Source organism: Sorghum bicolor, chromosome 3 (genome assembly GCF_000003195.3).
Source record: "Sorghum bicolor cultivar BTx623 chromosome 3, Sorghum_bicolor_NCBIv3, whole genome shotgun sequence".
NCBI lineage: Eukaryota > Viridiplantae > Streptophyta > Magnoliopsida > Poales > Poaceae > Sorghum > Sorghum bicolor.
This window is the reverse complement of record NC_012872.2, coordinates 18,179,095-18,204,335: the sequence shown is the minus strand read 5'-3', so window position 1 is coordinate 18,204,335 and position 25,241 is coordinate 18,179,095. Positions and strand designations below refer to the sequence as shown.

At 51.6% G+C, this 25,241-nt stretch overlaps 2 protein-coding genes across 2 annotated transcripts; both read left to right on the top strand.

The window, feature by feature from the left end:
* Window positions 522–1,447, top strand: LOC8075331 (abscisic stress-ripening protein 1). Its single transcript, XM_002457757.2, has 2 exons — window positions 522–938; window positions 1,239–1,447. Exons 1-2 carry the CDS (start codon window positions 682–684, stop codon window positions 1,285–1,287), a joined length of 306 nt encoding a protein of 101 aa, XP_002457802.2. The 5' UTR covers window positions 522–681; the 3' UTR covers window positions 1,288–1,447.
* LOC110433649 lies at window positions 5,161–8,790 on the top strand. The gene is made up of 3 exons (XM_021456152.1): window positions 5,161–5,582; window positions 5,669–5,828; window positions 8,626–8,790. The coding sequence occupies exons 1-3, from the start codon at window positions 5,161–5,163 to the stop codon at window positions 8,788–8,790; spliced, it is 747 nt and encodes a 248-aa protein (XP_021311827.1).

Sequence of the window (25,241 nt, the reverse complement as noted above, 5' to 3'; positions counted from 1 at the left end):
AAAAACTAAATTTGTGTAAGGTTACCACGAGGTCGGATAAGTTTTTCTAAGATTGAAACCTGATCAGGCTGGTTTCTCTTGGACACTACAAGCACACCTTGCCAAAATCAGTCTGGGCCGGTTTCGTGGACAACTCTAAATTAGCCCAGATCGCTCCAAATTTGATATTTTCTAGTTTATTACATGCGTTTTTAAATCTATCATCACTTTACGAATCATATTTTGGCTGTCAACAGTCGGTTACTTATAGTAGTTAAATAATTAACATTGGCTGTTTAGATTCACTGTTGATATTTAATTGGAGTATATGAATGCACGCAGCTGGAGTATATCTGTGTAGGGAAACTGCCGTACGTGGAGGGTGATCCGCGTCCCCGATAGACCAAGTCAACAAAACGCGTGGCGATTTGCTCGATCGATTACTTTGGTGCAAGGGCCGACCGTATGCGTGTGAATTCCGTATGCAAGCAAATCCGCGTTCGTTCCTAACAGACAGGAGTAATTCTAGTTTCTGTGTGCCAACACTGTATAAGTAGATGCGTGCATGCGGGTGGCATCTCATATCCCAACCAACCATCTCTCTATACATCTCGTCTACAATCACACAACGCAACGCTAACACACAATTCGCAACACACATACTGCTAGCGCTGCATATACATCGTCGTCGTTGCTGTAGCAATGGGTCGACACCACCACGACGACAAGCACAACAAGTCCGAGCAGGCCGCCGGCGATTGGCGCAAGGAGGAGAAGCACCACAAGCACATGGAGCAGCTGGCCCAGCTCGGCGCCGCTGCCGCGGGAGCATACGCCGTGCACGAGAAGCACAAGGCCAAGAAAGACCCCGAGCACGCACGGTCGCACAGGATCAAGGAAGAGATCGCAGCCAGGGTTAAAAATTTCGGCGAAATTTCGCTGAAATTTCGCGAATTTCGGTAATTTCGGTAGTGGCCGAAAGAAAAATCCGAAATTTTATTATATACTAATACATGTGCTATATAACTTTAGACTCATATTTTTTATTGTTTATATTGCATATTCTTCTATTCAATAGATGTGTAATCATAAATCATATTGATACTTGTTTAGATCTAATTTTTTAAAAAATCAAAGCATACTTCAATGCTAGTCTCTAAAAAAATTTCGACGAAATTTTGGCCGAATTTCGCGAAATTCGGTAATTTCGGTGGTGGCCGAAATTTTTACGATAACGAAATTAAAAACCTTGATCGCAGCCACCATCGCCGCCGGCAGTGCGGGGTTCGCCATCCACGAGCACCATAAGAGGAAAGAGGCCAAGAAGCACGGACACCACCACCACCATTAGTCGCTATCGTCATTATATTACCTGCTGTGATGGCTAGCTCTCAATATCCATTTCACATCATATATAATCCGTACCATAATATATATGAGCTACATATGCATGTATGTCTGTTTTTTTTGTCGATAGTACGTTTGATCTACTCTTATGGATTTTCATTGTACCTTTGTACATATTTACTGTATACTATATACGAGTATACATATTATTTATTTTTATCTATACCTATCTATAAAGAGCTAAAATTTCAGTCTGTCCAATAATTTTCTGCTCCTATCCGCGTTCGGTTTATCGGCTTCGGGTTTGCATAATCGGTCACCTCCTCCGTCCAACGTTTATACAGAGCAAAAAGAAAATAAAAAATTTTCTAAGGTAACCAATGCAAAATCTCCTATTATGTTTTTGTCTGCTCCCGTCGATCGCCTCTACTGTCAGTCGACCCAATCAGCGCATCCGGAATTGGTACGGTCGAAGAGAGAAAAAATAATAAAAAATTTTCTAGGGTTCTCAATGTAAAATCTCCAATTTACTTTTATTTTATTCTTTAAATCGGCTGAAAATTGATAAATACGTAGTAATTCATAGATAAATCTAAAAATTATAAAAAAATTTGGTTCAGCTCCACATATATAGATTCATACAGTAAACAAATAGTATCACAAATTTTAGTACACTTTTTTTGTTAGAGATGCTTGCCTATGCTTTTTAGTGTAAAATTAAAATTGTAGTTATCTTGCTCCAAGTATTATAAAAATTTTATGGTAACTTATTTAATGTGATGCTCGATTCATATTTCATAGCAATCCTAATCTAAATAAAAAAATAATGCTAGCAACAAACTTCTCATGTTTTAATATAATACTGAGGTATATTAAGAGGTAATATTAACTAATTTCTATTTTTATTATTAAATAAATATGTCTTCAAGCTACATATTATTGTAAATATTAACTATCTAATACCGTAGATGTTATGGTTATCAATAAAATAAATTATGGACTTTAAATTATATAAAAAAGGATAAATATAAATAGATATATAGCATTATGTCATCACTTTCTAGGGTCATTTGATGTTTTTCTTCCGTTGCAACGCATGGACATATTTGCTAGTATTTATAATATACTGATGAATGTTGTTTTTTGTCGACGAAAGCTGGTCGGCAATCTACCTTGGGGTATGCCCACGGTAGTAGTTTATCGGTAGACGGTGCGCAAGCTACGAACTTGATGGTGACGCAAGACACAGACAAGGTTTTTATCCAGGTTCGGCCGCCGTGTGGGCGTAATACCTACGTCCTGCGTCTGATTGTATTGGATTGTATTGAGAGAATAATGTGTCCTTAGGGCGGTCCCTTGCCCCTCCTTATATAGTCCGGAGGGCAGGATTACAGATCTGGAAACTAATCCTAGTCGGTTACAATTGCCATAGATAGTTCGATATCAATTCCTATTCCAACCGACTAGAATCCTGCTTGATCTTCACGTCTTGTTTCCTTGCGCGAAACTCCAAGCAGTCGGACCAAGCTTCGGGCTTGTCTCGTAATGGGCCAAGCCTCCTGGCCCAAGTCTAGCCGTAGGGGTATAGGGGTTTATACCCCCATAGCTAGTCTCTGAGCACCATGTATTGTGATGTAACACGTCGTCTTGAGCTTCTTCGATCAGCAAGGCTTGACATCTTCGATTAGCATGGAAGTCACCCAAACAGTTGCAACGGTATTTTGACCAACTCAAAAGATAGTTGACCAACATTGACGTCGAAGAAGCAGGTTGTTCGAAGAATGCATGGTGCTCTTGAGAAAAAATATTTCTTTTCTCGGTGAAGTGTGCCCACTTTACTTTTTTAAAAAGTACAGTCTTCTATAAAGCAAGCATATTCACCGCAAGGGGAAGTGTGCCCACTTAGTCCCCGAGCCTGGTAGTAGGTGACGTAGGCACGTGGTGCCAGGGTCAAAAAAGTCTTTATAGAAATTCTAAAACTGAGATGCATCGCCAGATGCATCGTACCGATGTAGTCCCTGAGCTTGCTGGAAGGCGAAGTATGAGCCTTGTAGCAAGGTCTAAAAAATTGGATTTACCATTCCCCGAGCATATAACGCTATGTGGTTGGTATAATCCCAAGTCTCCAAACTGGTAGACTGGTCGACCAGTACCCGAGCTTATAGTGCTCGGTGGTCGGTGCAGTCCCCAGGTCTCCAAACTGGTAGACTTGTCGACCAGTCCCCGAGCTTATAGTGGTCGGTGCAGTCCCCAGGTCTCCAAACTAGTAGACTGGTTGACCAGTCCCCGAGCTTATAGTGCTCGGTGGTCGGTGCAGTCCCCAGGAATCCAAACTGGTAGACTGGTCGACCAGTCCCCGAGCTTATAGTGCTCGGTGGTCGGTGCAGTCCCCAGGAATGTCATACACAGTCCTCCACCAATTCTGCTTGTTCTTTTGGAAAGAGCATCTTGCCACATTAATGCGTGATGTGATGAGGCATCCTGACGTATTGTCAGACGGCTGCGTGAAAAGGTGCGCCGGAACTGTGAAGCCGCTCTTTGCATGATTCAAGAAAAGGAAACCATCAATTATACAGAAAAGCCACCACATTAACTGTCGGTAATTATTGAAAACCGAAACGCCGCATCCGCCGCTAGGCCCGCTCACTTCCCAAGAATGCGGGAAGTGGAAGAGGTGGAGCCGTTGCCTATAAAGACTCAACACCACGCCCACAATCTTTACCCTGCCTTTGCCTTCAAGCCTTCTGTTCTTGCCATTCCTTCCTTCTGTAGCCACCATCAGTTCGTCCAGCTCGCAGTCATTCCCGCAACATCAATGGCAAAGAGCGACTCGAAGAAAAGGGCCGAGCTGATGGCGAAGGAGTGGAAGAAGTCCCGGTGCAGCACTAGGTCCCTCAACGACCTCGTCGGAATGGGGCTACTTCACAGCCAGGAGCTCGGCGGCTGGTGGGCGCCGGAAGGGGAAAGCTACCCCTACCCTCGTGTCGGTGAGATCGTCGTTTTTGAGGATTTTTTCAAAAGGGGCTTTGGGATTCCTGTCCACCCTTTCCTCCAGGGTCTTCTTCTTTACTATGAGATCGGGATCTGCAATCTGCACCCGAACTCCATTCTTCTTATCTCCACCTTTATTCATCTGTGTGAGGCCTATGTTGGAATAGAGCCGCACTTCGACCTTTTTCGCTACCTTTTTTGTCTGAGGAAGAAAGGAGCAGTTGGAGGCTCCAAGATTGCAGGTGGAGTATGCCTCAATCTGCGTGATGGGATGAAGAATCGGTATCTCAACTACCCATGGAACACTTCTCTCACCGAATGGTACAAGAAGTGGTTCTATGTCAGGGAAGAGCCGGGCAGCTCCATGTTCTGCAACGTGGGCTACATTCCCGAGAAGAGGGTCAGCTGCACAGACCGCCCAGCGTTTGCTGGTCAGGTGGAAGACCTGATGAAACTGATCGACTGGTCCCGCTTAGACGGGCCAAGAGTGGTCGGTAACTTTATTTGTCGTCGGGTGATGCCCTACCAGAGGAGGGTACACTCGGCATACGAGTACGCGGGGAGCCAAGACCCGACCAGGATGAGTTCCGATGGTCTGGAGAAGGCGGAAGTGCAGTAGCTGATGAACGAGTTGTTCAACTTTACAGACGACAACTTCGTTCGGAGCAGCGATTGGATGCACGCCTTCAAGTTGGGACGACCAGCTCCTAAGGTAAATAAATAATGTTTTTGACTAATATTACTTTTTGAGTACTTGTTCTCCCAATTGTTAACTTGTCTTTGATTCTACTGTAGATTGGAGACGTTGACCGATGCGCAGTGTACGTATCACTGGCACCTGGTATGGAGAATCCCGCGGGAGTAGACCTGCCAGAGGGCGATGCTGCTCGGTGTCCTCAGTACACCAGCAGCGAGGAGGAGCATAACCGTCCCGCCCCGACCACCGAGGACAGGGCAGCAGGGAAAAGGCCGCTGGCAGTGGATCCGCCCCCTGCGGAGGCGCTGCCGGCAGAGAGCAGCCAAGCGCCGAAGCGTTGTCGGCTCGTCAGGATCGCCTACGACGACGACGACGAGGAGGCGGCGCCCTCTTTGGTTCGAAGGCTGCGCAGCCGTCCAGACGTTGCGCCGGCCACTGCTGATCGGATGACCAGCGACCCGCCTGCCCCACACGCCGAGCCGACGCGCGTTGGAGAGACAAGGGCAGCGGCGGCGGCCGGTAGGACCAGGAGAAGGTTCTTCACAGCGACGCACAGGTGCTCCGATCTGTAAGTTGCTCAATCTCACTTTTACGCTTCATCCTATTTTTGTTGTTGCTGCATTTGACATTGGTTAAATGTCACCTTTTTGTTAGCGCGACATCGGACGTCGACCCTGACCACATTGCTGGCCAGAGGACGGCCGAGCCCGTGGCTGTCGTTGGAGACACCGCGCCGCAGACCACCCAGGAGCATGCCGAGGAGCAGCCCGCGACGACGACCGTGGCTGAGAGCACCGAGGAGCATCCGGCCCCGGCAAGGGCCAGAGCGGGTACCCCTACGAGGGACGGAGAGGCTGCGAGGACGCCTCCCCCAAGCAACGTTGTGGAGGAAGAAGGCAGAGCTCCGACTCCCCCGCCAGCTGAAGAAGGGAGAGTCCCAACCCCACCCCGAGCAGGGGCCTCTTCACCAGTAGGCTCCCCTAGCCTGGGTCAGGGTCCAGTGATGCCTGCGACCACGGCCGGGGGTAGTGCGGAGGGCGAGGAGACCCGGACGGCCTCCGACGATGAAGTGGAGGAGATCCAAGGTCGTCCCCAAGATGGTCGCCAGCACGTTTACGTGTGGCGCTAACGCGGGGACCACTTCATTGGTCATGAAGAACTCGCGGAAACGGAGGAGGCCGCGAGGGTGGAGCGCGCAGCGAAGCGGCTTGTGGACGAGGTTAATGTAAGTGGTATTTTGCGCTCCTCAAAGTTTATATGCATTGTTTCTGGATTCAGTATGTGTTCTTCTTGTAGGGCGCAATGAAAACGGCGAAGTACCAGAAAAGGTGCTTCGACCAGATTGAGGGCGTCGTGGCCGAGAACAAGGCCCTGTCCGCGCAGGTGGACCGGCTTCGGTCGGAGGCCAAGGAGAAGACGACCGAGATGGGTGCTCAGGAAGAGAGCCTGCTCGATCTCAATAGGCGATTGGCTGACAAAGATCAGGAAAGGAGAGGTCGGTCATGTATTCCGAGCAGCTGTATATAGCCACGTAGTCATTTTTGCTGACAAGAAATTGCTCTTGCAGACTTGGAGGAGGAGGTTGCACGCCTCCGACAAGAGAAGGAGAAGCTCGACCAGGAGCTTGCCGGGGCGCTGGAGACCGGGCGTCGAGCTGGCGAGGAGCTAAGTAACAAGAATCGGGAGTTGACTGGTAAGAACCGTATGTCCTTCTTCTTTGTTTACTCGACGTTCCTTGTCTTGTGCACGCACTAACTTCCTGCTTGGTCCTCAGTGCTCAAAGTAAACACCAAAAAGCACCTCGACGAGCTGATCAAGGACCGGGACTCCTGGAAGGCCAACTGCATCAAGCTTTGGAAAGGAGTGGCCCCGGTGCTTGATTTGATCAGCCCCGAGCTCCCTGAAGACCAGCCCCGCGCACCGAAGCTGACTCCGATCGAGAAGGCACAACGGGCGTGGGACTGGCTCCACCAGTTTGTCAAAGACGCCGGGGAGTTCACCGGTGGCACGTCCTCACCATGGAGAGGGGGTACCCCAATGTGGGGGTATAAACCCCTATACCCTTACGGCTAGACTTGGGCCAGAAGACTTGGCCCATCACAAAGATAGTTCGAGGCTTGATCCAACTGTTCGGAGTTTCGCGCAAGGAAACAAGACATGGAGATCAAGCCGGATTCTAGTCGGTTAGAATAGGAATTGATATCGTGCTATCTATGGCAATTGTAACCGACTAGGATTAGTTTCCAGATCTGTAACCCTGCCCTCTGGACTATATAAGGAGGGGCAAGGGACCCCCCTAGGACACATTATCTCTTGACACAATCCAATACAATCAGACGCAGGACGTAGGTATTACGCCCACACGGCGGCCGGACCTGGATAAAAAGCTTGTCCGTGTCCTGCGTCACCATCGAGTTCGTAGTTTGCGCACCGTCTACCGATAAACTACTACCGTGGGCATACCCCAAGGTAGACTGCCGACCAGCTTTCGTTGACAGTGGCGCGCCAGGTAGGGGGTGTGCGTACAGCTTTTTCGGCAAACAAGATGGTCATCGTTCCAGCTTCCGCGGCCGTGCCTGAAGGCCTCATGTTCACTGTCGGCCAGATTACGTGGACGACTCACGGCGGCGGTCTCATGACCACGGCTTCGGAAGAAACCCAGATCCGATCTGGGACGACGGCGGCGTCGGCTCCGACCACACTGACGCCGAGCACTCGACCACCGCTCCCTCGTTACAAGGGAAAGAAGGTCGACAGCTCGGACCTCCTCCGGGCCCTTGACCGCGCCGATCTCAAGCTTCTCGAAGCTTCCCGGCTAGTAGAAGGGATCTCGCGCCAGTCTGATCAAGTCACGCCGACAGATTTTTTCAACTCCTGCCGGCCAACTCGTGTCATCACACACGAACGGCTGGGTACGTCTCTGACGATAACTTCCACCCCCTTAGGACGGTCCGTCGAACTCAAAGCTGATCCAGATCAAGTTTTCCCTTGTGGGCTAAACAACTCAGCCATCCACTATTCACAACACATCCAATCCCTTTTCAACGGGACAGGTTGGTTGCCAAAACAGAGCGGTCGACCAGCTCGTCACTACGTTAACATGGTGACTATCCGAGAACTACGGGACGGCCAGGCTTCCAGCACAAACTCCAGCATTGGATCCGTTCCCACTGAAGTTATAAACTCCGAGGACGAAGACCACGACCTGGATCTACCACCGTACCCTCCGGGTTTCTCTCGCTTCCCGGTCTTCCCACCCCGGCGAGGAGACCTCGTCCTCAATGTCAGCGGCGATGAGCCGGTCGTCGATGGAGAGACCAACGAGCAGAGGCAGCTCCGCGAGCAGCGCAATGCCGACCGCGCCCGGCGACGCGCAGACGAGGAACGACAACTCCCGCCGCACAACCTCAGCGACGCTTTCGACATGGTCGGAGATCAACAAGTCTACAAAACGCCAAGCGCTAACGTGGCCGTTGCTATGGCAAACTTAGACCGACTCCCTGACACTCCCGAGTGCCAGGGTGTCCGATCCAGCGTACGCGCGCATCTGATCGCCGCGATGGCACAGACGGCCACCCTGCTCAAAAGAGTCCAAGCTATCTCCTACGCAGATGTCTCCTCCGACCACACTCATCGCAGCCGGACCTCACCGCAACCCAGCAAGCACCACCATAGCTGCTCCCCTAATAATCGTCGGAGGGGTTCACGACGCGACAACGGTGGTCGGGACGCCGGCGGCCACCGCGAGCAGAATCGTGGCCGCGGCCAGGAAGTGAACCAGGACAGGGATTTACGACACAACATCCCTCCCAAGGACGCCCGGGACCGCATCAACAGGCGCGCCACAGAAAGAGCAGTGCACGAAAACCTGCGTCGCATTGAGTACGACGCCACGCACGGTCCTCCCGGCCTGAGACAATTTTCCTCACATCTCCGCCAGGTCGTGTGGCCCCGAAACTTCAAGCTCGAGAAGCTCAAAAAATACGATGGCAAGGAGAACCTAGAAAACTGGATCACTCTCTATGAGATCGCAGTTCGTTCAGCAGCGGGAGATGAGCACGTCATGGCCAACTACTTCCCGGTCGTCCTCGACCAGGCCGGTCATCAATGGCTCCTGGGCCTGCCCGAGGACTCTTTCGACTCTTGGGAAGAACTCCGCCAAGCGTTTATCGACAACTTCATCGCTACCTGCGAGCAGCCCAGGAACAAGTACGACCTCGAGAGGATAAGGGACAGGAAAAACGAGCCTCTGCGCGACTACATCCGACGATTCTCGGATATGTGCCTTAAAATTCCGAAAATTTCCCACGACGAGGCCATATCTGCTTTCATTAAAGGGCTACGCTTCCACGAAGCACTGAGAAACAAGCTACTGCACAAAAGGCTAATGACGATGGCCGAACTCCTTGCCACGACCAAAAATTATGCCAACGCCGACGACACAGAAAAGCTCATCCGAGACGATGCAAGAGGTCCCGACCAGCTCCCTCGACGAGACGACAGTCGTGGTCGTTTCGACAACAGGAACCATTGTCGCCCCAACAACCGCAACCACAGAGAAGGTTGGGATAGGCGGCATGACAATCGTGATGCCTTCAGAGGCAAGCGCCCTCGTGACCACGACCACGAGGTGAATACGGTCAAGCGTCCCAACGGGCGGCGAGACTACCAGGAAGACTACAACAAGACATTGAAGGGACCATGCCAACTACATCCAAAGTCTAACCATACGATGGAGGAATGTCGCGTACTCAAAAGCATCTATACGCGGCGGGCTGCTCAAGAAGACCCCGCCAAGAAAAACAGGAAACAGGACGGGCGTGATAACGAAGACGAGGACGAGGACCAGGATAGGGACCCACGACACCAGTATGTCAGTCCCACCGACGTGGTCCACTCTATCTTTGGGGGCAAGGTCTCCATCGAGTCTAAGCGAGAAAGGAAACTCTTAAAGAGACCCTGCCTCAACATAGACAACACGGATGGCCTGATCGCCGATCCGAAATTTCCTCCCTGGTCGCACAGGGAGATCTCCTTCAGCAGGAAGGATCAGTGGGCCGCCATCCCGGAGCCAGGACGATTCCCTCTAATACTGGATCCCTGCATCAACAGCATCAGATTCGAGCGCGTGCTCGTCGACGGGGGAAGCTCCATCGACATCCTCTTTCGCAATAGCTTGCCTGCTCTCAAGATAACCCCGACACAGCTAAAGCCCTACGACGCTCAATTCTGGGGAGTCCTACCGGGTCAAAGTTCAGTACCCCTTGGGCAGATAACGCTGCCTGTCCAGTTCGGAACATCCGACCACTTTCGAACAGAGTTCGTCAACTTTGTGGTCGCCGACTTTGATGGAACTTACCATGCAATACTGGGCCGACCATCGCTGACAAAGTTCATGGCAGTTCCACGTTACTCATACCTGGTCCTCAAAATGCCTACAGAAAAGGGCGTCCTAGCTGTTCGAGGCAATGTCTACACCGCATACACTTGCGAGGAGGAAAGCTTCAAGATCACCGAAGCAATTGATCTTTCAATCCGCATGGCAGAAACAGCAGCCCAAGCTGCATAGCTCCCTCCTGACCAGCTCCGACTACCCGAGCAGGAGACCGCTAGGAAGAATTCAAAGTCCAAAGAATATAAGGAAGTACAGCTGGTCGACGGCAGCCCCGAGAAGACGGCCCTCATCGGGGCCAATCTGGACCCTAAATAGGAAGACGCGCTCGTCAGGTTTCTATGGGACAACGTGAGCGTTTTCGCATGGAAACCCGCAGACATGCCCAGCGTCCCACGAAACCTGATCGAGCACTCCTTAAACGTCTCGAAGACTGAAAGACCCATCAAGCAAAAGCTGCGACGGTTTGCTCGTGACAAAGAGGAGGCTATTAGGACAGAAATAACACGGCTTCTAGCAGCCGGATTTATAAAAGAAGTGTATCATCCCGATTGGCTCGCCAATCCAGTTCTTGTACGCAAAAAGAATAATGAATGGAGAATGTGCGTTGATTACACTGATCTCAATAAACACTGTCCTAAAGATCCTTTTGGTCTCCCTCGCATCGGCGAGGTGGTCGACTCAACGGCCGGATGCGAACTCCTCTCTTTTCTAGACTGCTACTCTGGTTATCACCAGATCTCGCTAAAGGAAGATGATCAGATCAAAACGTCTTTCATTTCTCCTTTCGGCGCATATTGCTACACGACCATGTCCTTTGGACTCAAAAACGCCGGAGCCACCTATCAACGGGCCATCCAGCAATGCCTCCACGATGAGATTCGTGATGACCTCGTCGAGGCTTATGTAGACGACATCGTCGTCAAAACAAGGGACGCAAGCACCCTAATCGACAAGTTAGACCGAACCTTTAAGGCACTAAACAAATACAAGTGGAAGCTTAACCCCAAAAGGTGCATCTTTGGGGTCCCTTCTGGTCTACTACTCGGCAACGTCGTCAGCCGCGATGGCATACGACCGAATCCTTCAAAAGTAAAAGCAGTGCTCGACATGTGACCACCTAAGAATGTCAAGGATATTCAGAAGCTCACCGGATGTATGGCCGCTCTCAGCCGCTTCATCTCAATACTAGGAGAAAAAGGCCTCCCTTTCTTCAAACTCTTGAAGGCGTCGAAAAAATTCTCCTGGACAGAGGAAGCCGACGCTGCGTTCCCCTAGCTCAAGACTTTCCTCACCTCACTGCCTGTTCTCACAGCACCTCAGCCTAATGAAGACCTACTCCTTTACATTGCAGCAACCGACAGGGTTGTCTCCACAGCAATAGTGGTCGAGCGAGACGAGCCAGGCCACATCTACAAGGTCCAGAGACCTGTTTATTTCATAAGCGAAGTCTTAAACGAGTCTAAGGCCAGATACCCACAGATTCAGAAGCTCATATATGCCATCCTCATAACGTCGAGGAAGCTAAAGCACTACTTCGACGGCCATCGGATCTTGGTAACCACCAGCTTCCCTCTGGGGGACATTCTGCGCAACAAAGATGCCAACGACAGAATTGTAAAATGGGCAATGGAATTATGCCCATTCTCCTTGGATTTCCAGAGCCGCACCACCGTCAAGTCTTAGGCCCTGGTCGATTTCATCGCAGAGTGGACGGACCTCAACGAGCCTCCCGTTTCCGACATCTCCGACCACTGGTCAATGTTCTTCGACGGGTCCTTGAACATCAACGGTGCCGGCGCTGGCATACTTTTCGTGTTGCCTAACAAGGACAAACTACGTTACGTCCTTAGAATCCTCTTTCCGGCGTCAAACAAAGTCGCTGAGTACGAAGCATGCCTACACGGCATACGACTAGCCGTCGAACTGTTAGTCAAACGCATCTACGTCCACGGCGACTTCGCTTTAGTTATCAACCAGCTCAATAAGGAATGGGATGCAACACACGAGAAGATGGACCTCTACTGCAAAGAAATCCGCAAATGGGAATCCAACTTCTATGGCATAGAGTACATCCACGTGGTCCAGGATAAGAACCAAGCAGCGGATGCGCTGTCAAAGTTAGGGTCATCTCGGGCCTAGATCCCGCGAGGTGTTTTCGTTCAGGACATCCATGCCCCAAGTGTGGGCACAGACCTGGTCGAAAAGCAACCTAATGAGGCAATGCTCATAGACGACGCTACTCCGACAACCACAGGCCGTGACTGGCGCACCCCTTTCATCAGGTATATATCGGACGGGTTGGGCTTTCAGGCTAAAACAGAGAATGAGCGCCTCATTCGATGATCCAAGAATTACATACTGGTGGATAGCAAACTTATGCGAACGAACGCAAGTTCTGAAGTGCTGCTCAAATGCATATCCCAAGATCACGGCATCAAGCTCTTGGATGACATACACGCTGGATCCTGCGGCAACCACGCGGCCTCAAGAACACTGGTCGAGAAGGCCTTCCGAGCAGGTTTTTACTGGCCAACCGCGGTCGCCGACGCCGAGAAACTTGTCCGACATTGTGAAGGATGTCAGTTCTTCGCTAAGAGGACCCACGTACCTGCTCACGAGATTCAAACTATCCCCTCGTCCTGGCCTTTCGCCTGCTGGGGCCTCGATATGATCGGACCATTTAAGCCTGCTCCCGGCAACTTCAAGTTTGTCTTCGTGCTAATCGACAAATTCTCGAAGTGGATCGAATACATGCCACTGGTTAAAGCAACCTCCGAGAAGGCTGTGGAGTTCCTTAATCAAATCATACATAGATTCGGGATCCCCAATAGTATAATCACTGACTTGGGCACTCAGTTCACTGGCACTACGTTTTGGGACTTCTGCGATGACAGGGGCATAGTCATAAAGTACGTGTCAGTAGCTCATCCATGAGCAAACGGCCAAGTCGAGCGCGCGAACGGAATGATCATTGATGCCCTAAAGAAAAGGTTGTACACCGTGAACGACAGAGCACCTGGACGATGGATGAAAGAGTTACCGGCTGTGGCCTGGGGTCTCCGGACACAGGCTAGTCGCAATACAGGTGTGTCACCCTACTTCATGGTCTATGGCTCCGAGGCAGTGCTCCCATCTGATGTAACCTTCGGATCTCCAAGAGTCGAACACTTTGACCAGTCAACAGCCGACATCGCTAGGGAGCTTGAAATCAACTGCATGGAGGAGAGGCGTCTAACCTCATGTCTCCGAACAGCAAAGTATCTCGAAGCCATCAGGCGATACCACAACAGGAACGTCAAAGACCATTCCTTCGTGGTCGGTGATCTGGTACTCAAGTGGAAAACAAGCCAGGAAGGAACGCACAAGTTATCCACACCTTGGGAAGGTCCCTTTGTGGTCGTCGAAGTCACACGCCCTACATCCTATAGACTGGCGTATCCAGATGGAACACGCGTGCCTAATTCTTGGCACATAGACAAACTGCGCCGTTTCTATCCATAAGTTCCAGTACCTTTTGCTTGTAACTTTCTTATAATTAAGCAATACCTTTTTCGCTATATATTGTTTACACGCAGAGCTTTCGAGGAGCACAACAATCTTCCTCTGCGGCGAAGATTCTTAACGACTATCAGTCAAACACAGTGATACATCACTCAGATAACATTACAGTGCTCAAAATTATGGTCATGACAAAATCAAACTTTATTACAAACTTTACATATAGAGTTTACAATAAACACCCCGTTGGGCGGTTCCTAGTCTACTTCTACAGACTATCCTACGGGCCTACTGCTCGGGCTGATCACCCGCTCGGCCTTGCTGCTCAGACGAAGGGGTCGGGGCCATCGGCGCCTGGCTGGTCGAGACCGCAGGCGTCGACCGCCCATCTCCGGCAATGGACGCTCCCGACAACTCCCTGGCCGACCTGTCTGATCCCGGCTGGTCGGGGGGAGTGGCCGTCCCGTTAAGGTTGATGTCGCCGATCACTGTCGACGACAAGTCATGCAGGCCAGCACGAAGTTCGTCTGCCTCCTGCGGACCAACCTCCTTGGGGTACCCTCTCTCCACCCTGGACAGGTCGACTAGAGGATAGTGGGCGCGCACCATGCTGAGGACGTGCGCACCGGCGAATTCCCCGGTGTCCTTCACGAACTGCTGGAGCCAGTCCCACGCCCGCTGCGCCTTCTCGACTGGCGTCAGTCTCGGCGCGCGAGGCTGGTCTTCAGGGAGCTCGGGGCTGATCAAGTCCAGAACCGGGGCCACTCCTTTCCAAAGCTTGATGCAGTTGGTCTTCCAGGAGTCCCGGTCCTTGATCAGTTCGTCTAAATGCTTCTTGGTGTTCACCTTGAGCACTACAAAACAAGCAGGCGGTCAGTTCGCAAATAAGAAAAGACGCGTTGAGCAATCAAACAAAAAAGGAGTAGCAAGGTCATTACCAGACAACTCCCGACTCCTGTGGCTCATCTCCTCGCCAGCTCGGCGCCCGGTCTCCAGCGCCCCGGCAAGCTCCTGGCCGAGGTACTCCTTCTCTTGCCGGAGGCGTGCAACTTCCTCCTCCAAGTCTGCAGGAACAATCCTCCGATCAACAAAACTAACCACGCGGCTCCATACAGCTGCTCGGAGTACGCGACTGACCTCTCCTTTGCCGATCTTGGTCGGCTAACTGCCGGTTGAGGCCGAGAAGGCGCTCTTCCTGAGCACCCATCTCGGCCGCTTTCTCCCCAGCTTCCGACCGAAGCCGATCCACCTCCGCGGACAGGGCCTTGTTCTCGGCCACAATGCCCTCAATTTGGTCAAAGCACCTCTTCCGGTACTTCACCGTTTTCATCGCGCCCTGCAAGAAGAACACATGTCGAACCAGGGGACATAGCGCATAAGCATCGAGCAGCACAAAGGACCACTTACCTTAACCTCGTCCACGAGACATTTTGCCGCGCGCTCCACCCTTGCGGCCTCCTCCGTCTCCGCGAGCTCCTCATGTCCGATGAAGTGGTCCCCGCGTTGGCGCCACACGTAGACGTGCTGGCGACCATCACGGGGACGACCTTGGATCTCCTCCACGTCATCGTCAGAGGCCGTCCGGGTCTCCTCGTTCGCCGCACTGCCACCGGCCGCGGTCGCAGGCATCACTAGCCCCTGGTCCAGGCCAGGGGAGCCTACGGGTGACGAGGCCCCTGCTCGGGGCGGTGTTGGGACTCCCCTTTCTTCGGCTGGAGGAGTCGGGGCTCTGCTCTCCTCCTCCACAACGTTGCTCGGGGGAGCTGTCCCCGCAGCCTCCTCGTTCCTCGTCGGGGTGCTCGCCGCGGCACTCGCCGGGGCTGGATGCTCCTCGGCGCTTGTATCAGCGGTTGTCGCCGCAGGCTGCTCCGTGGCCTGCGGCGCGGCGTCCTCAACGGCAGCTACAGGCTCGGCCACCCTCTGGCCAGCAACGTGGTCAGGGTCGACGTCCGATGCCGCGCTAAACAACAAGACAACATTTAAACAATGTCAGAAATAGCAACAAAACGCAGAATATCGCAGTACGAAAGTAAGATTGAAAACTTACAGGTCAGACCGCCTGTGTGTGGCGGTGAACATCCTCCTGGTCCTACCGGTCGGTGCTTGCGCCCCCGTCTCTACGACGCACGTCGGCTCAGCGTGCGGTGCAGGAGGGTCGCTGGTCACCCGACCAGTGGTGGCCGGCGCAACGTCCGGACGACTGCACGGTCTCCGGACCAGAGAAGGCGCGGCCTCCTCCTCATCGTCGTCGTCGGTGATCCGAACGAGCCGACGACGCTTTGGCGCCTGACTGCTCTCCGCCGGCAGCGCTTCCGCAGGGGAGGGGTCCGCTGCTAGTGGCCTTTTCCCCGCCACTCTGTCTTCGGTGGTCGGGGCGGGGTGGTTCTGCTCCTCCTCACTGCTGGTGTATCGAGCACACTCAGCAGCGTCGTCTTCTGGCGGGTCTACTCCCGCGGGGTTCTCCATGCCAGGTGCCAGTGATACGTACACTGCGCACCGGTCAACGTCTCCAATCTGCAACACAATCAAAGACAAGTCAACAACTAGAAGAACAAGAACTAAGGAGGTAACATCAGTCAGTAACATTACCTTAGGAGCTGGTCGCCCCAGTTTGAAGGCCTGCACCGATCACCGCTTCGAACGAAGTTGTTGTGTGCAAAGTTGAACAGCTCGTTCAACAGCTGTTGCACTTCTGCCTTCTCTAGAACTTCAGGACTCATTCTGGTCGGGTCCTGGCTCCCCGCGTACTCGTACACCGAATGTACCCTCTTCTGGCAGGGCATCACCTGATGACAGATGAAGTTGCCGACCACTCCTAGCCCGTTTAAACGTGACCAGTCGATCAGCTTCATCAGGTCTTCTACCTGACCGGCGAACACTGGGCGATCTGTCCAACTGACCCTCTTCTCGGGAATGTACCCCACGTCGCAGAACGTGGAGCTGCTCGGCTCTTCCCTGACATAGAACCACTTCTTGTACCATTCGATGAGAGAAGTGTTCCACGGGCAGTTGAGATACCGGTTCTTCATCCCGTCATGAAGATTGAGGTATACTCCACCTGCAATCTTGGAGCCTCCAACCGCTCCCTTCTTCCTCAAACAGAAAAGGTAGCGGAAAAGATCGAAGTGCGGCTCTATCCTAACATAGGCCTCGCACAGATGGATGAAAGTGTAGATAAGAAGAATCAAGTTCGGGTGCAGATTGCAGATCCCGATCTCATAGTAAAGAAGAAGCCCCTGGAGAAAAGGATGGACAGGAACCCCAAAACCCCTCTTGAAAAAATCTTCGAAAACCATGATCTCACCGGCACGTGGGTCGGGGTAGCTCTCCCCCTCTGGCGCCCTCCAGCCGCCGAGCTCTTGGCTGTGCAGTAGCCCCATGCTGACGAGGTCGTTGAGGGACCTCACGCTGCTACGTGACTTCTTCCACTCCTTAGCCATCAGCTCGGCCCTCTTCTTGGAGTCGCTCTTCGCCATTGACGTTGCGGGGATGACTGCGAGTTGGGAGGGCTGATGGTGGTTTGCAGAAGGCAAGAATGGAAAGCTTGGAGGCAATGGCAGGGTAAGCAATATGAGGGCAATGTCAAGCTTTTATAAGCAACAACTCCACCCCTACCACTTACCGCATTCTTGGGAAGTGGGCGGGCCCAACGGCGGACGCGGCGTTTCGGTTTTAAACAATTACCGCAGTTAATACGGCGGCCTTTTTGTATAATTGATGGTTTCCTTTTCTTGAACCGCGCAAAGAGCGGCGGCACAGTTATAGGCGCACCTTTTCACGCAACCATCTAACAATGCGTCAGGAGGCCTCGTCACATCACTCATTTATGTGAAAAGATGCTTTTTTCAAAATAACAGACAAAAATTGGTGAAGGATCAATGTTCCTGGGGACTGTACCGACCACCGAGCACTGTATGCTCGGGGACTGGTCGACTAGTCTGCCAGTTTGGAGATCTGGGGACTGTACCGACCACCGAGCACTGTATGCTCGGAGACTGGTCGACCAGTCTGTCAGTTTGGAGATCTGGGGACTGCACCGACCACCGAGCACTGTATGCTCAGGGACTGGTCGACCAGTCTGCTAGTCTGGAAGAACTAGGGACTGTACCAAACACTAAAGCGTTATTTGCTTGGGGACTGGTTGATAAGTCAATCCGCTGGCAAACGAGCATGAGATGCTCGGGGACTGGATAATTTTACTTTTTTAGACCTTGCTACAAGGCTCATACTTCGCCTTCCAGCAAGCTCGGGGACTACATCGGTACGATGCATCTGGCGATGCATCTCAGTTTCAGAATTTCTCTGAGGACTTTTCTTCTGACCCTGGCACCACGTGCCTACGACACCTACTACCAAGCTCGGGGACTAAGTGGGCACACTTCACCTTGCGGTGAACTAGCTTGCTTTTTTGCTAGAGCATACTTTTTGGAAAAGTACAATGGGCACACTTCATCAAGGAAAGAAATCTTTTTTTAATTAAGAGCACCATACATTCTTCGAACAACCTGCTTCTTCGATGTCAATGTTGATCAAGTGTCTTTTAAGTTGGTCAAAATACCGTTGTAACTGTTCAGGCGACTTTCCTGGTTATCGAAGATGTCAAGCCTCACTGGTCGAAGAAGCTCAAGACGGCGTGCTACATCACAATACATGGTGCTCGGGGACTAGCTGTGGGGGTATAAACCCCTATACACTTACGGCTAGACTTGGGCCAGAAGACTTGGCCCATCACGAAGACAGTTCGAGGCTTGATCCAACTGTTCAGAGTTTCGCGCAAGGAAACAAGACATGGAGATCAAGCCGGATTCTAGTCGGTTAGAATAGGAATTGATATCGTGCTATCTATGGCAATTGTAACCGACTAGGATTAGTTTCCAAATCTGTAACCCTGCCCTCCAGACTATATAAGGAGGGGCAAGGGACCCCCCTAGGACACATTATCTCTCGACACAATCCAATACAATCAGACGCAGGACGTAGGTATTACGCCCACACGGCGGCCGAACCTGGATAAAAAGCTTGTCTGTGTCCTGCGTCACCATCGAGTTCGTAGTTTGCGCACCGTCTACCGATAAACTACTACCGTGGGCATACCCCAAGGTAGACTGCCGACCAGCTTTCGTCGACACCCAAGGAGGTTGGTCCGGAGGAGGCAGACGACCTTCGTGTTGGTCTACTTGACCTGTTGTCGACGGTGATCGGCGACATCCACCTCTGCGGGACGGCCACTCCCCCCGACCAGCCAGGGTCGGATAGGTCGGCCAGGGAGTTATCGGGAGCATCCATTGCCGGAGATGGGCAGTCGACCCCTTCGGCTGGGCAGCAAGGCCGAGTGGGTGATCAGCCCGAGCAGTAGGCCTGTAGAGTAGTCTGTAGGAATAGACTAGGGACTGTCCAGAGGGGTATTTATTGTAAACTTTGTATATAAAGTTTGTAATAAAGATTGATTTGTCGTAACTATAATTGTGAGCGCTGTAATGTTGTCTGAGTGATGTATCACTGAGTTGTGTTAATAATCCTTAAGGATCTTGGTCCCAGAGGGAGATTGTTGTACTTGTCGAAAGCTCTGCGTGTAGAAAAGTATATAGCGAAAAAGAGAAAATTTTATTATTGCTAATCATGAGAAATTTACAAACAAAAAGTACTGGAACTTATGGATAGAAACGGCGCAGTTTGTCTATGTGCCAAGAATTAGCCAGGCGTGTTCCGTCTGGGTACGCCAGTCTATAAGATGTAGGGCGTGTGACTTCAGCTACCACGAAGGGTCCTTCCCAAGGCGTGGATAACTTGTGCGTTCCTTCCTGGCTTGTTTTCCACTTGAGTACCAGATCACCGACCACGAAGGAACGGTCTTTGACGTTCCTGTTGTGATACCGCCTGATGGCCTCGAGATACTTTGCTGTTCGAAGGCATGAGATTAGGCGCCTTTCCTCCATGCAGTTGATTTCAAGCTCCCTGGCGATGTCAGCCGAAGACTGGTCGAAATTTTCGACTCTTGGAGATCCAAAGGTTACGTCGGACGGAAGCACTGCCTCGGTGCCGTAAACCATGAAGTAGGGTGATACACCCGTGTTGCGACTAGTCTGAATTCAGAGACCCCAGACCACAGCCGGTAATTCTTTCATCCATCGCCTAGGTGCTCTGTCGTTCTCGGTGTACAGCCTTTTTTTAGAGCATCGATAATCATTCCGTTCGCGCGCTCTACTTGACCGTTGGCCCGTGGGTGAGCTACTGACACGTATTTTATGACTATGCCCCTGTCATCGCAGAAGTCCTAGAATGTAGTGCCAGTGAACTGAGTGCCCAGGTCAGTGATTATACTATTGGGGATCCCGAATCTGTGTATGATTTGATTAAGGAACTCCACAACCTTCTCGGAGGTTGCTTTGACCAGTGGCATGTATTCGATCCACTTCGAGAATTTGTCAATTAGCACGAAGACGAATTTGAAGTTGCCGGGGGCCGGCTTAAATGGCCCGATCATGTCGAGACCCCAACAGGCGAAAGGCCAGGATGACGGAATAGTTTGAATTTTGTGAGCAGGCACGTGGGTCCTTTTGGCGAAGAACTGGCATCCTTCGCAATGTCGGACCAGTTTCTCGGCGTCGGTGACCGCGGTTGGCCAGTAAAAACCTGCTCAGAAAGCCTTCCTGACTAGTGTTCTAGAGGCCGCGTGGTTGCCGCAGGACCCGGCGTGTATGTCGTCTAAGAGCTTGATGTCGTCATCTTGGGATATGCATTTGAGCAATACTTCAGAACTTGTGTTCTTTCGCATAAGTTTGCCATCCACCAGTATGTAATTTTTGGACCGTTGAATGAGGCGCTCGTTCTCTGTTTTGTCTTGAAATCCCGATCCATCCGATATGTACCTAATGAAGGGGGTGCGCCAATCACGGCTACTGGTTACCGGAGTGGTGTCGTCTATGAGCATTGCCTCGTTGGGTTGCTTTTCGACTAGGTTTGTGCCCACACTTGGCGTGTGGATGTCTTGAACAAAAACGCCTTGCGGAATCTGGGCCCGAGATGATCCTAACTTTGACAGCACATCCGCTGCTTGATTCTTATCTCGGACCACGTGGATGTATTCTATGCCGTAGAAATTGGATTCCCATTTACGGATTTCTTTGCAGTAGAGGTCCATCTTCTCATGGGTTGTGTCCCATTCCTTGTTTAGCTGGTTGATGACTAGGGCAGAGTCGCCGTGGACGTAGAGGCGTTTAACTCCCAGTTCAACGTCCAGTCGTATGCCATGTAGGCATGCTTCGTATTCGGCGACGTTGTTCGACGCCGGAAAGAGGATCCTAAGGACGTAGCGTAGTTTGTCCTTGTTAGGTGATACGAAAAGTATCCCAGTGCCAGCGCCATTGATGTTTAGGGATCCGTCGAAGAACATCGACCAGTGGTCGGGGGTATCCGAAATGGAGGGCTCATTGAGGTCGGTCCACTCTGCAATGAAGTCGACCAGGGCCTGAAACTTGACGGTGGTGCGGCTCTGGAAATCTAGGGAGAATGGACATAATTCCATTGCCCATTTTACAATCCTGCCGTTGGCATCCTTGTTGCGCAAAATGTCCCCCAGAGGAAAACTGGTGGTTACCAGGACCCGATGAGCGTCGAAGTAATGCTTTAGCTTCCTTGAAGTTATTAAGATGGCGTAAATGAGCTTCTATATCTGAGGGTACCTGGTCTTGGACTCATTTAAGACTTCGCTTATGAAATAAACGGGTCTCTGGACTTTGTATACGTGGCCTGGCTCATCTCGCTCGACCACCATTGCCTTGGAGACAACCCTGTCGGTTGCTGCTATGTAAAGGAGCAAGTCCTCGTTGGGTTGAGGCGCTGTGAGAACGGGTGGTGAGGTGAGGAAATTTTTGAGCTGGGTGAACGCAGCATCAGCTTCCTCTGTCCAGGAGAATTTTTCCGATGCTTTTAGAAGTTTGAAGAAGGGGAGGCCTTTTTCTCCCAGTCTAGAGATGAAACGGCTGAGGGCAGCCATGCATCCGGTGAGCTTTTGAATATCCTTGACATTCTTTGGTGGTCGCATGTCGAGTACTGCCTTTACTTTTGAGGGATTCGGCCGTATGCCGTCGCGGTTGACGACGTTTTCGAGTAGTAGTCCCGAGGGGACCCGAAAGATACACTTCTTGGGGTTAAGCTTCCACTTGTATTTATTTAGTGCCTTGAAGGTTCGATCTAGGTTGTCGATTAAAGTTCTCGCGTCTTTTGTTTTGACGACAACGTCGTCTACATAGGCCTCGACGAGCTCATCACGAATCTCGTCATGGAGGCATTGCTGAATAGCCCGTTGATAAGTGGCTCTAGTGTTTTTGAGTCCGAAGGACATGGTCGTGTAGCAATACGCGCCGAAAGTAGTGATAAAAGATGTTTTGATCTGGTCGTCTTCCTTTAGTGAAATCTGGTGATAACCAGAGTAGCAATCTAGAAAGGAGAGGAGTTCGCATCCGGCCGTTGAGTCGACCACCTCGTCGATGCGAGGGAGACCAAAAGGATCTTTAGGATAGTGTTTATTGAGATCAGTATAATCAACGCACATTCTCTATTCATTGTTCTTTTTTCTTACAAGAATCGGATTGGCAAGCCAATCGGGATGATATACTTCTTTAATGAATCCGGCTGCTAGAAGCCGCGTTATTTCTATCCTAATAGCCTCCTTTTTGTCACGAGCGAACCGTCATAGCTTTTGCTTGATGGGTCTTGCAGTCTTCGAGACATTTAAGGAGTGCTCGATCAGGTTTCGTGGGACGCCGGGCATGTCTGCGGGTTTCCAAGCGAAAACGCTCACGTTGTCCCTTAGAAACCTGACGAGCGCGTCTTCCTATTTAGGGTCCAGGTTGGCCCCGATGAGGGCCGTCTTCTCAGGGCTTCCGTCGACCAGCTGTACCTCCTTGTGCTCTTTAGACTTTGATTTTTTCCATGGAGTCTCCTGCTCGGGCAGTCGGAGCTGGTCGGGTGGAAGCTATGCGGCTTGGGCTACTGTTTCTGTTATGCGGATTGAAAGGTCAATTGCTTCGGTGATCTTGAAGCTTTCCTTCTCGCAAGTGTATGCGGTTTAGACATTGCCCCTGACAGTTAGGATGCCCTTCTCTGTAGGTATTTTGAGGACCAGGTATGAGTAGTGTGGAACTGCCATGAACTTTGTCAGCGATGGTCGGCCCAGTATTGCATGGTAGGTTCCATCAAAGTCGGCGACCACAAAGTTGACGAACTCTGTTCGAAAGTGGTCGGGCGTTCCGAACTGGATAGGCAGTGTTATCTGTCCGAGGGGTACTGAACTTTGACCTGACAGGACTCCTCAGAATTGAGCGTAGTAGGGCTTTAGCTGTGCCGGGGTTAACTTGAGAGCAAGCAAGCTGTTGCGAAAGAGGATGTCAATGGAGATTCCGCCGTCGACGAGCACGCGCTCGAATCTGATGTTGTTGATGCAAGGATCCAGGATTAGAGAGAAGCGTCCTGGCTCCGGGATGGCGGCCCACTGGTCCTTCCTGCTCAAGGAGATCTCCCTGTGCGACCAGGGAGGAAATTTCGGATCGGCGATCAAACCATCTGTGTTGTCCACGTTGAGGCAGGCTCTTTTTAAGAGCTTTCTTTCTCGCTTAGACTCGATGGAAACTTTGCCTCCGAAGATAGAGTGGACCACGTCGGTGGGATTGACATACTGGTGTCGTGGGTCCCTGTCCTGGTCCTCGTCTTCGTCTTCGTGATCGCGCCCGTCCTGTTTCCTGTTTTTCTTGGCGGGATCGTCTTGAGTAGCCCGCCGCGTGTAGATGCTTTTGAGGAGACGACATTCCTCCATCGTGTGATTGGACTTTGGGTGGAGTTGGCATGGTCCCTTCAACGTCTTGTTGTAGTCTTTCTGGTAGTCCCGCCGCCCATTGGGACGCTTGACCGTATTCACCTCGTGGTCGTGGTCGCGAGGGCGCTTGCCCCTGAAGTCATCACGATTGTCACACCGCCTATCCCAACCTTCTCTGTGGTCGCGGTTGTCGGGGCGACGATGGTTCCTGTTGTCAAAACGACCACGACTGTCGTCCCGTCGAAAAGGCTGGTCGGGACCTCTCGCATCGTCCCGGATGAGCTTTTCTGCATCATCGACATCGGCGTAATTTTTGGTCGTGGCAAGGAGCTCAGCCATCGTGGTCAGCCTTTTGCGTAGTAGCTTGTTCCTCAGTGCTTCGTGGAAGCATAGCCCTTTGATGAAAGCAGATATGGCCTCGTCGTGAGAAATTTTCGGGATTTTAAGACGCATATCCGAGAATCGTCGGATGTAATCGCGCAGAGGCTCGTTTTTCCTGTCCCTTATCCTTTCGAGGTCGTACTTGTTCCCAGGCTGCTTGCAGATAGCGATGAAATTGTCGATAAACGCCTCGCGCAGTTCTTCCTAGGAGTCGAAGGAGTCTTCGGGTAGGCCAAGGAGCCATTGGTGACCGGCCTGGTCGAGGACAACTGGGAAGTAGTTAGCCATGACGTGCTCATCTCCTGCTGCAGAACGGACTGCAATCTCGTAGAGAGTGATCCAGTTTTCTGGGTTTTCCTTGCCGTCGTATTTTTTAAGCTTCTCGAGTTTGAAGTTGCGAGACCATACGACTTGGCGAAGGTGTGAGGAAAACTGTCTCAGGCCGGGGGGGCCGTGCGTGGCATCGTACTCAATGCGTCGCAAGTTTTCGTGCACCGCTCTTTCTGTGGCATGCCTGTTGATGCGGTCCCGGGCGTCCTTGGGAAGGATGTTGTATCGTAGATCCCTGTCCTGGTTTACTTCCTGACCACACCCACGCTTCTGCTCGCGGTAGCCGCCGGCGTCTCGACCACGGTTGTCACGCCCTACATCCTTCCTACGATTATTGGGGGAGCGGCTACGGTGGCGCTCGCTGGGCTGTGGTCAAGTCCGGCTGCGATGAGTTTGGTCGGAAGAAACCTCTATGTAGGAGATAGCTTGGACCCTTTTGAGTAAGGTGGCGGTCTGTCCCATCGCAGCGATCAGGTGTGCGCGTACGCTGGATCGGACACCCTGGCACTCAGGAGTATCAGGGAGTCGATCCAAGTTTGCCATAGCAACAGCCACGTTAGCGCTTGGCGTTTTGTAGACTTGCTGATCTCCGACCATGTCGAAAGCGTCACCGAGGTTGTGCGGCGCAAACTGCCGTTCCTCATCTGCGCTGTTCGCGGAGCTGCTTCTGCTCATCTGTTTCTCCTTCGATGACTGGTTCGTCGTTGCTGACATTGAAGACAAGATCTCCCTGCCGGGGTGGAAAGACTAGAAAACGAGAAAACCCCAGGGGATACGGTGGTAGATCCAAGTCGTAATCTTCATCCTCA

Excerpts from the sequence above, each read along its gene's own strand:
- LOC8075331 (XM_002457757.2), top strand. The coding sequence starts at position 682 with ATGGGTCGACACCACCACGACGACAAGCACAACAAGTCCGAGCAGGCC. Across the intron at positions 939-1,238 it reads CTGAAATTTCGCGAATTTCG|CCACCATCGCCGCCGGCAGT; the intron begins GTAATTTCGGTA and ends CCTTGATCGCAG.
- LOC110433649 (XM_021456152.1), top strand. The coding sequence starts at position 5,161 with ATGGAGAATCCCGCGGGAGTAGACCTGCCAGAGGGCGATGCTGCTCGG. Across the intron at positions 5,583-5,668 it reads ACGCACAGGTGCTCCGATCT|CGCGACATCGGACGTCGACC; the intron begins GTAAGTTGCTCA and ends CCTTTTTGTTAG. Across the intron at positions 5,829-8,625 it reads CCGAGGAGCATCCGGCCCCG|ATGTCTCCTCCGACCACACT; the intron begins GCAAGGGCCAGA and ends TCTCCTACGCAG.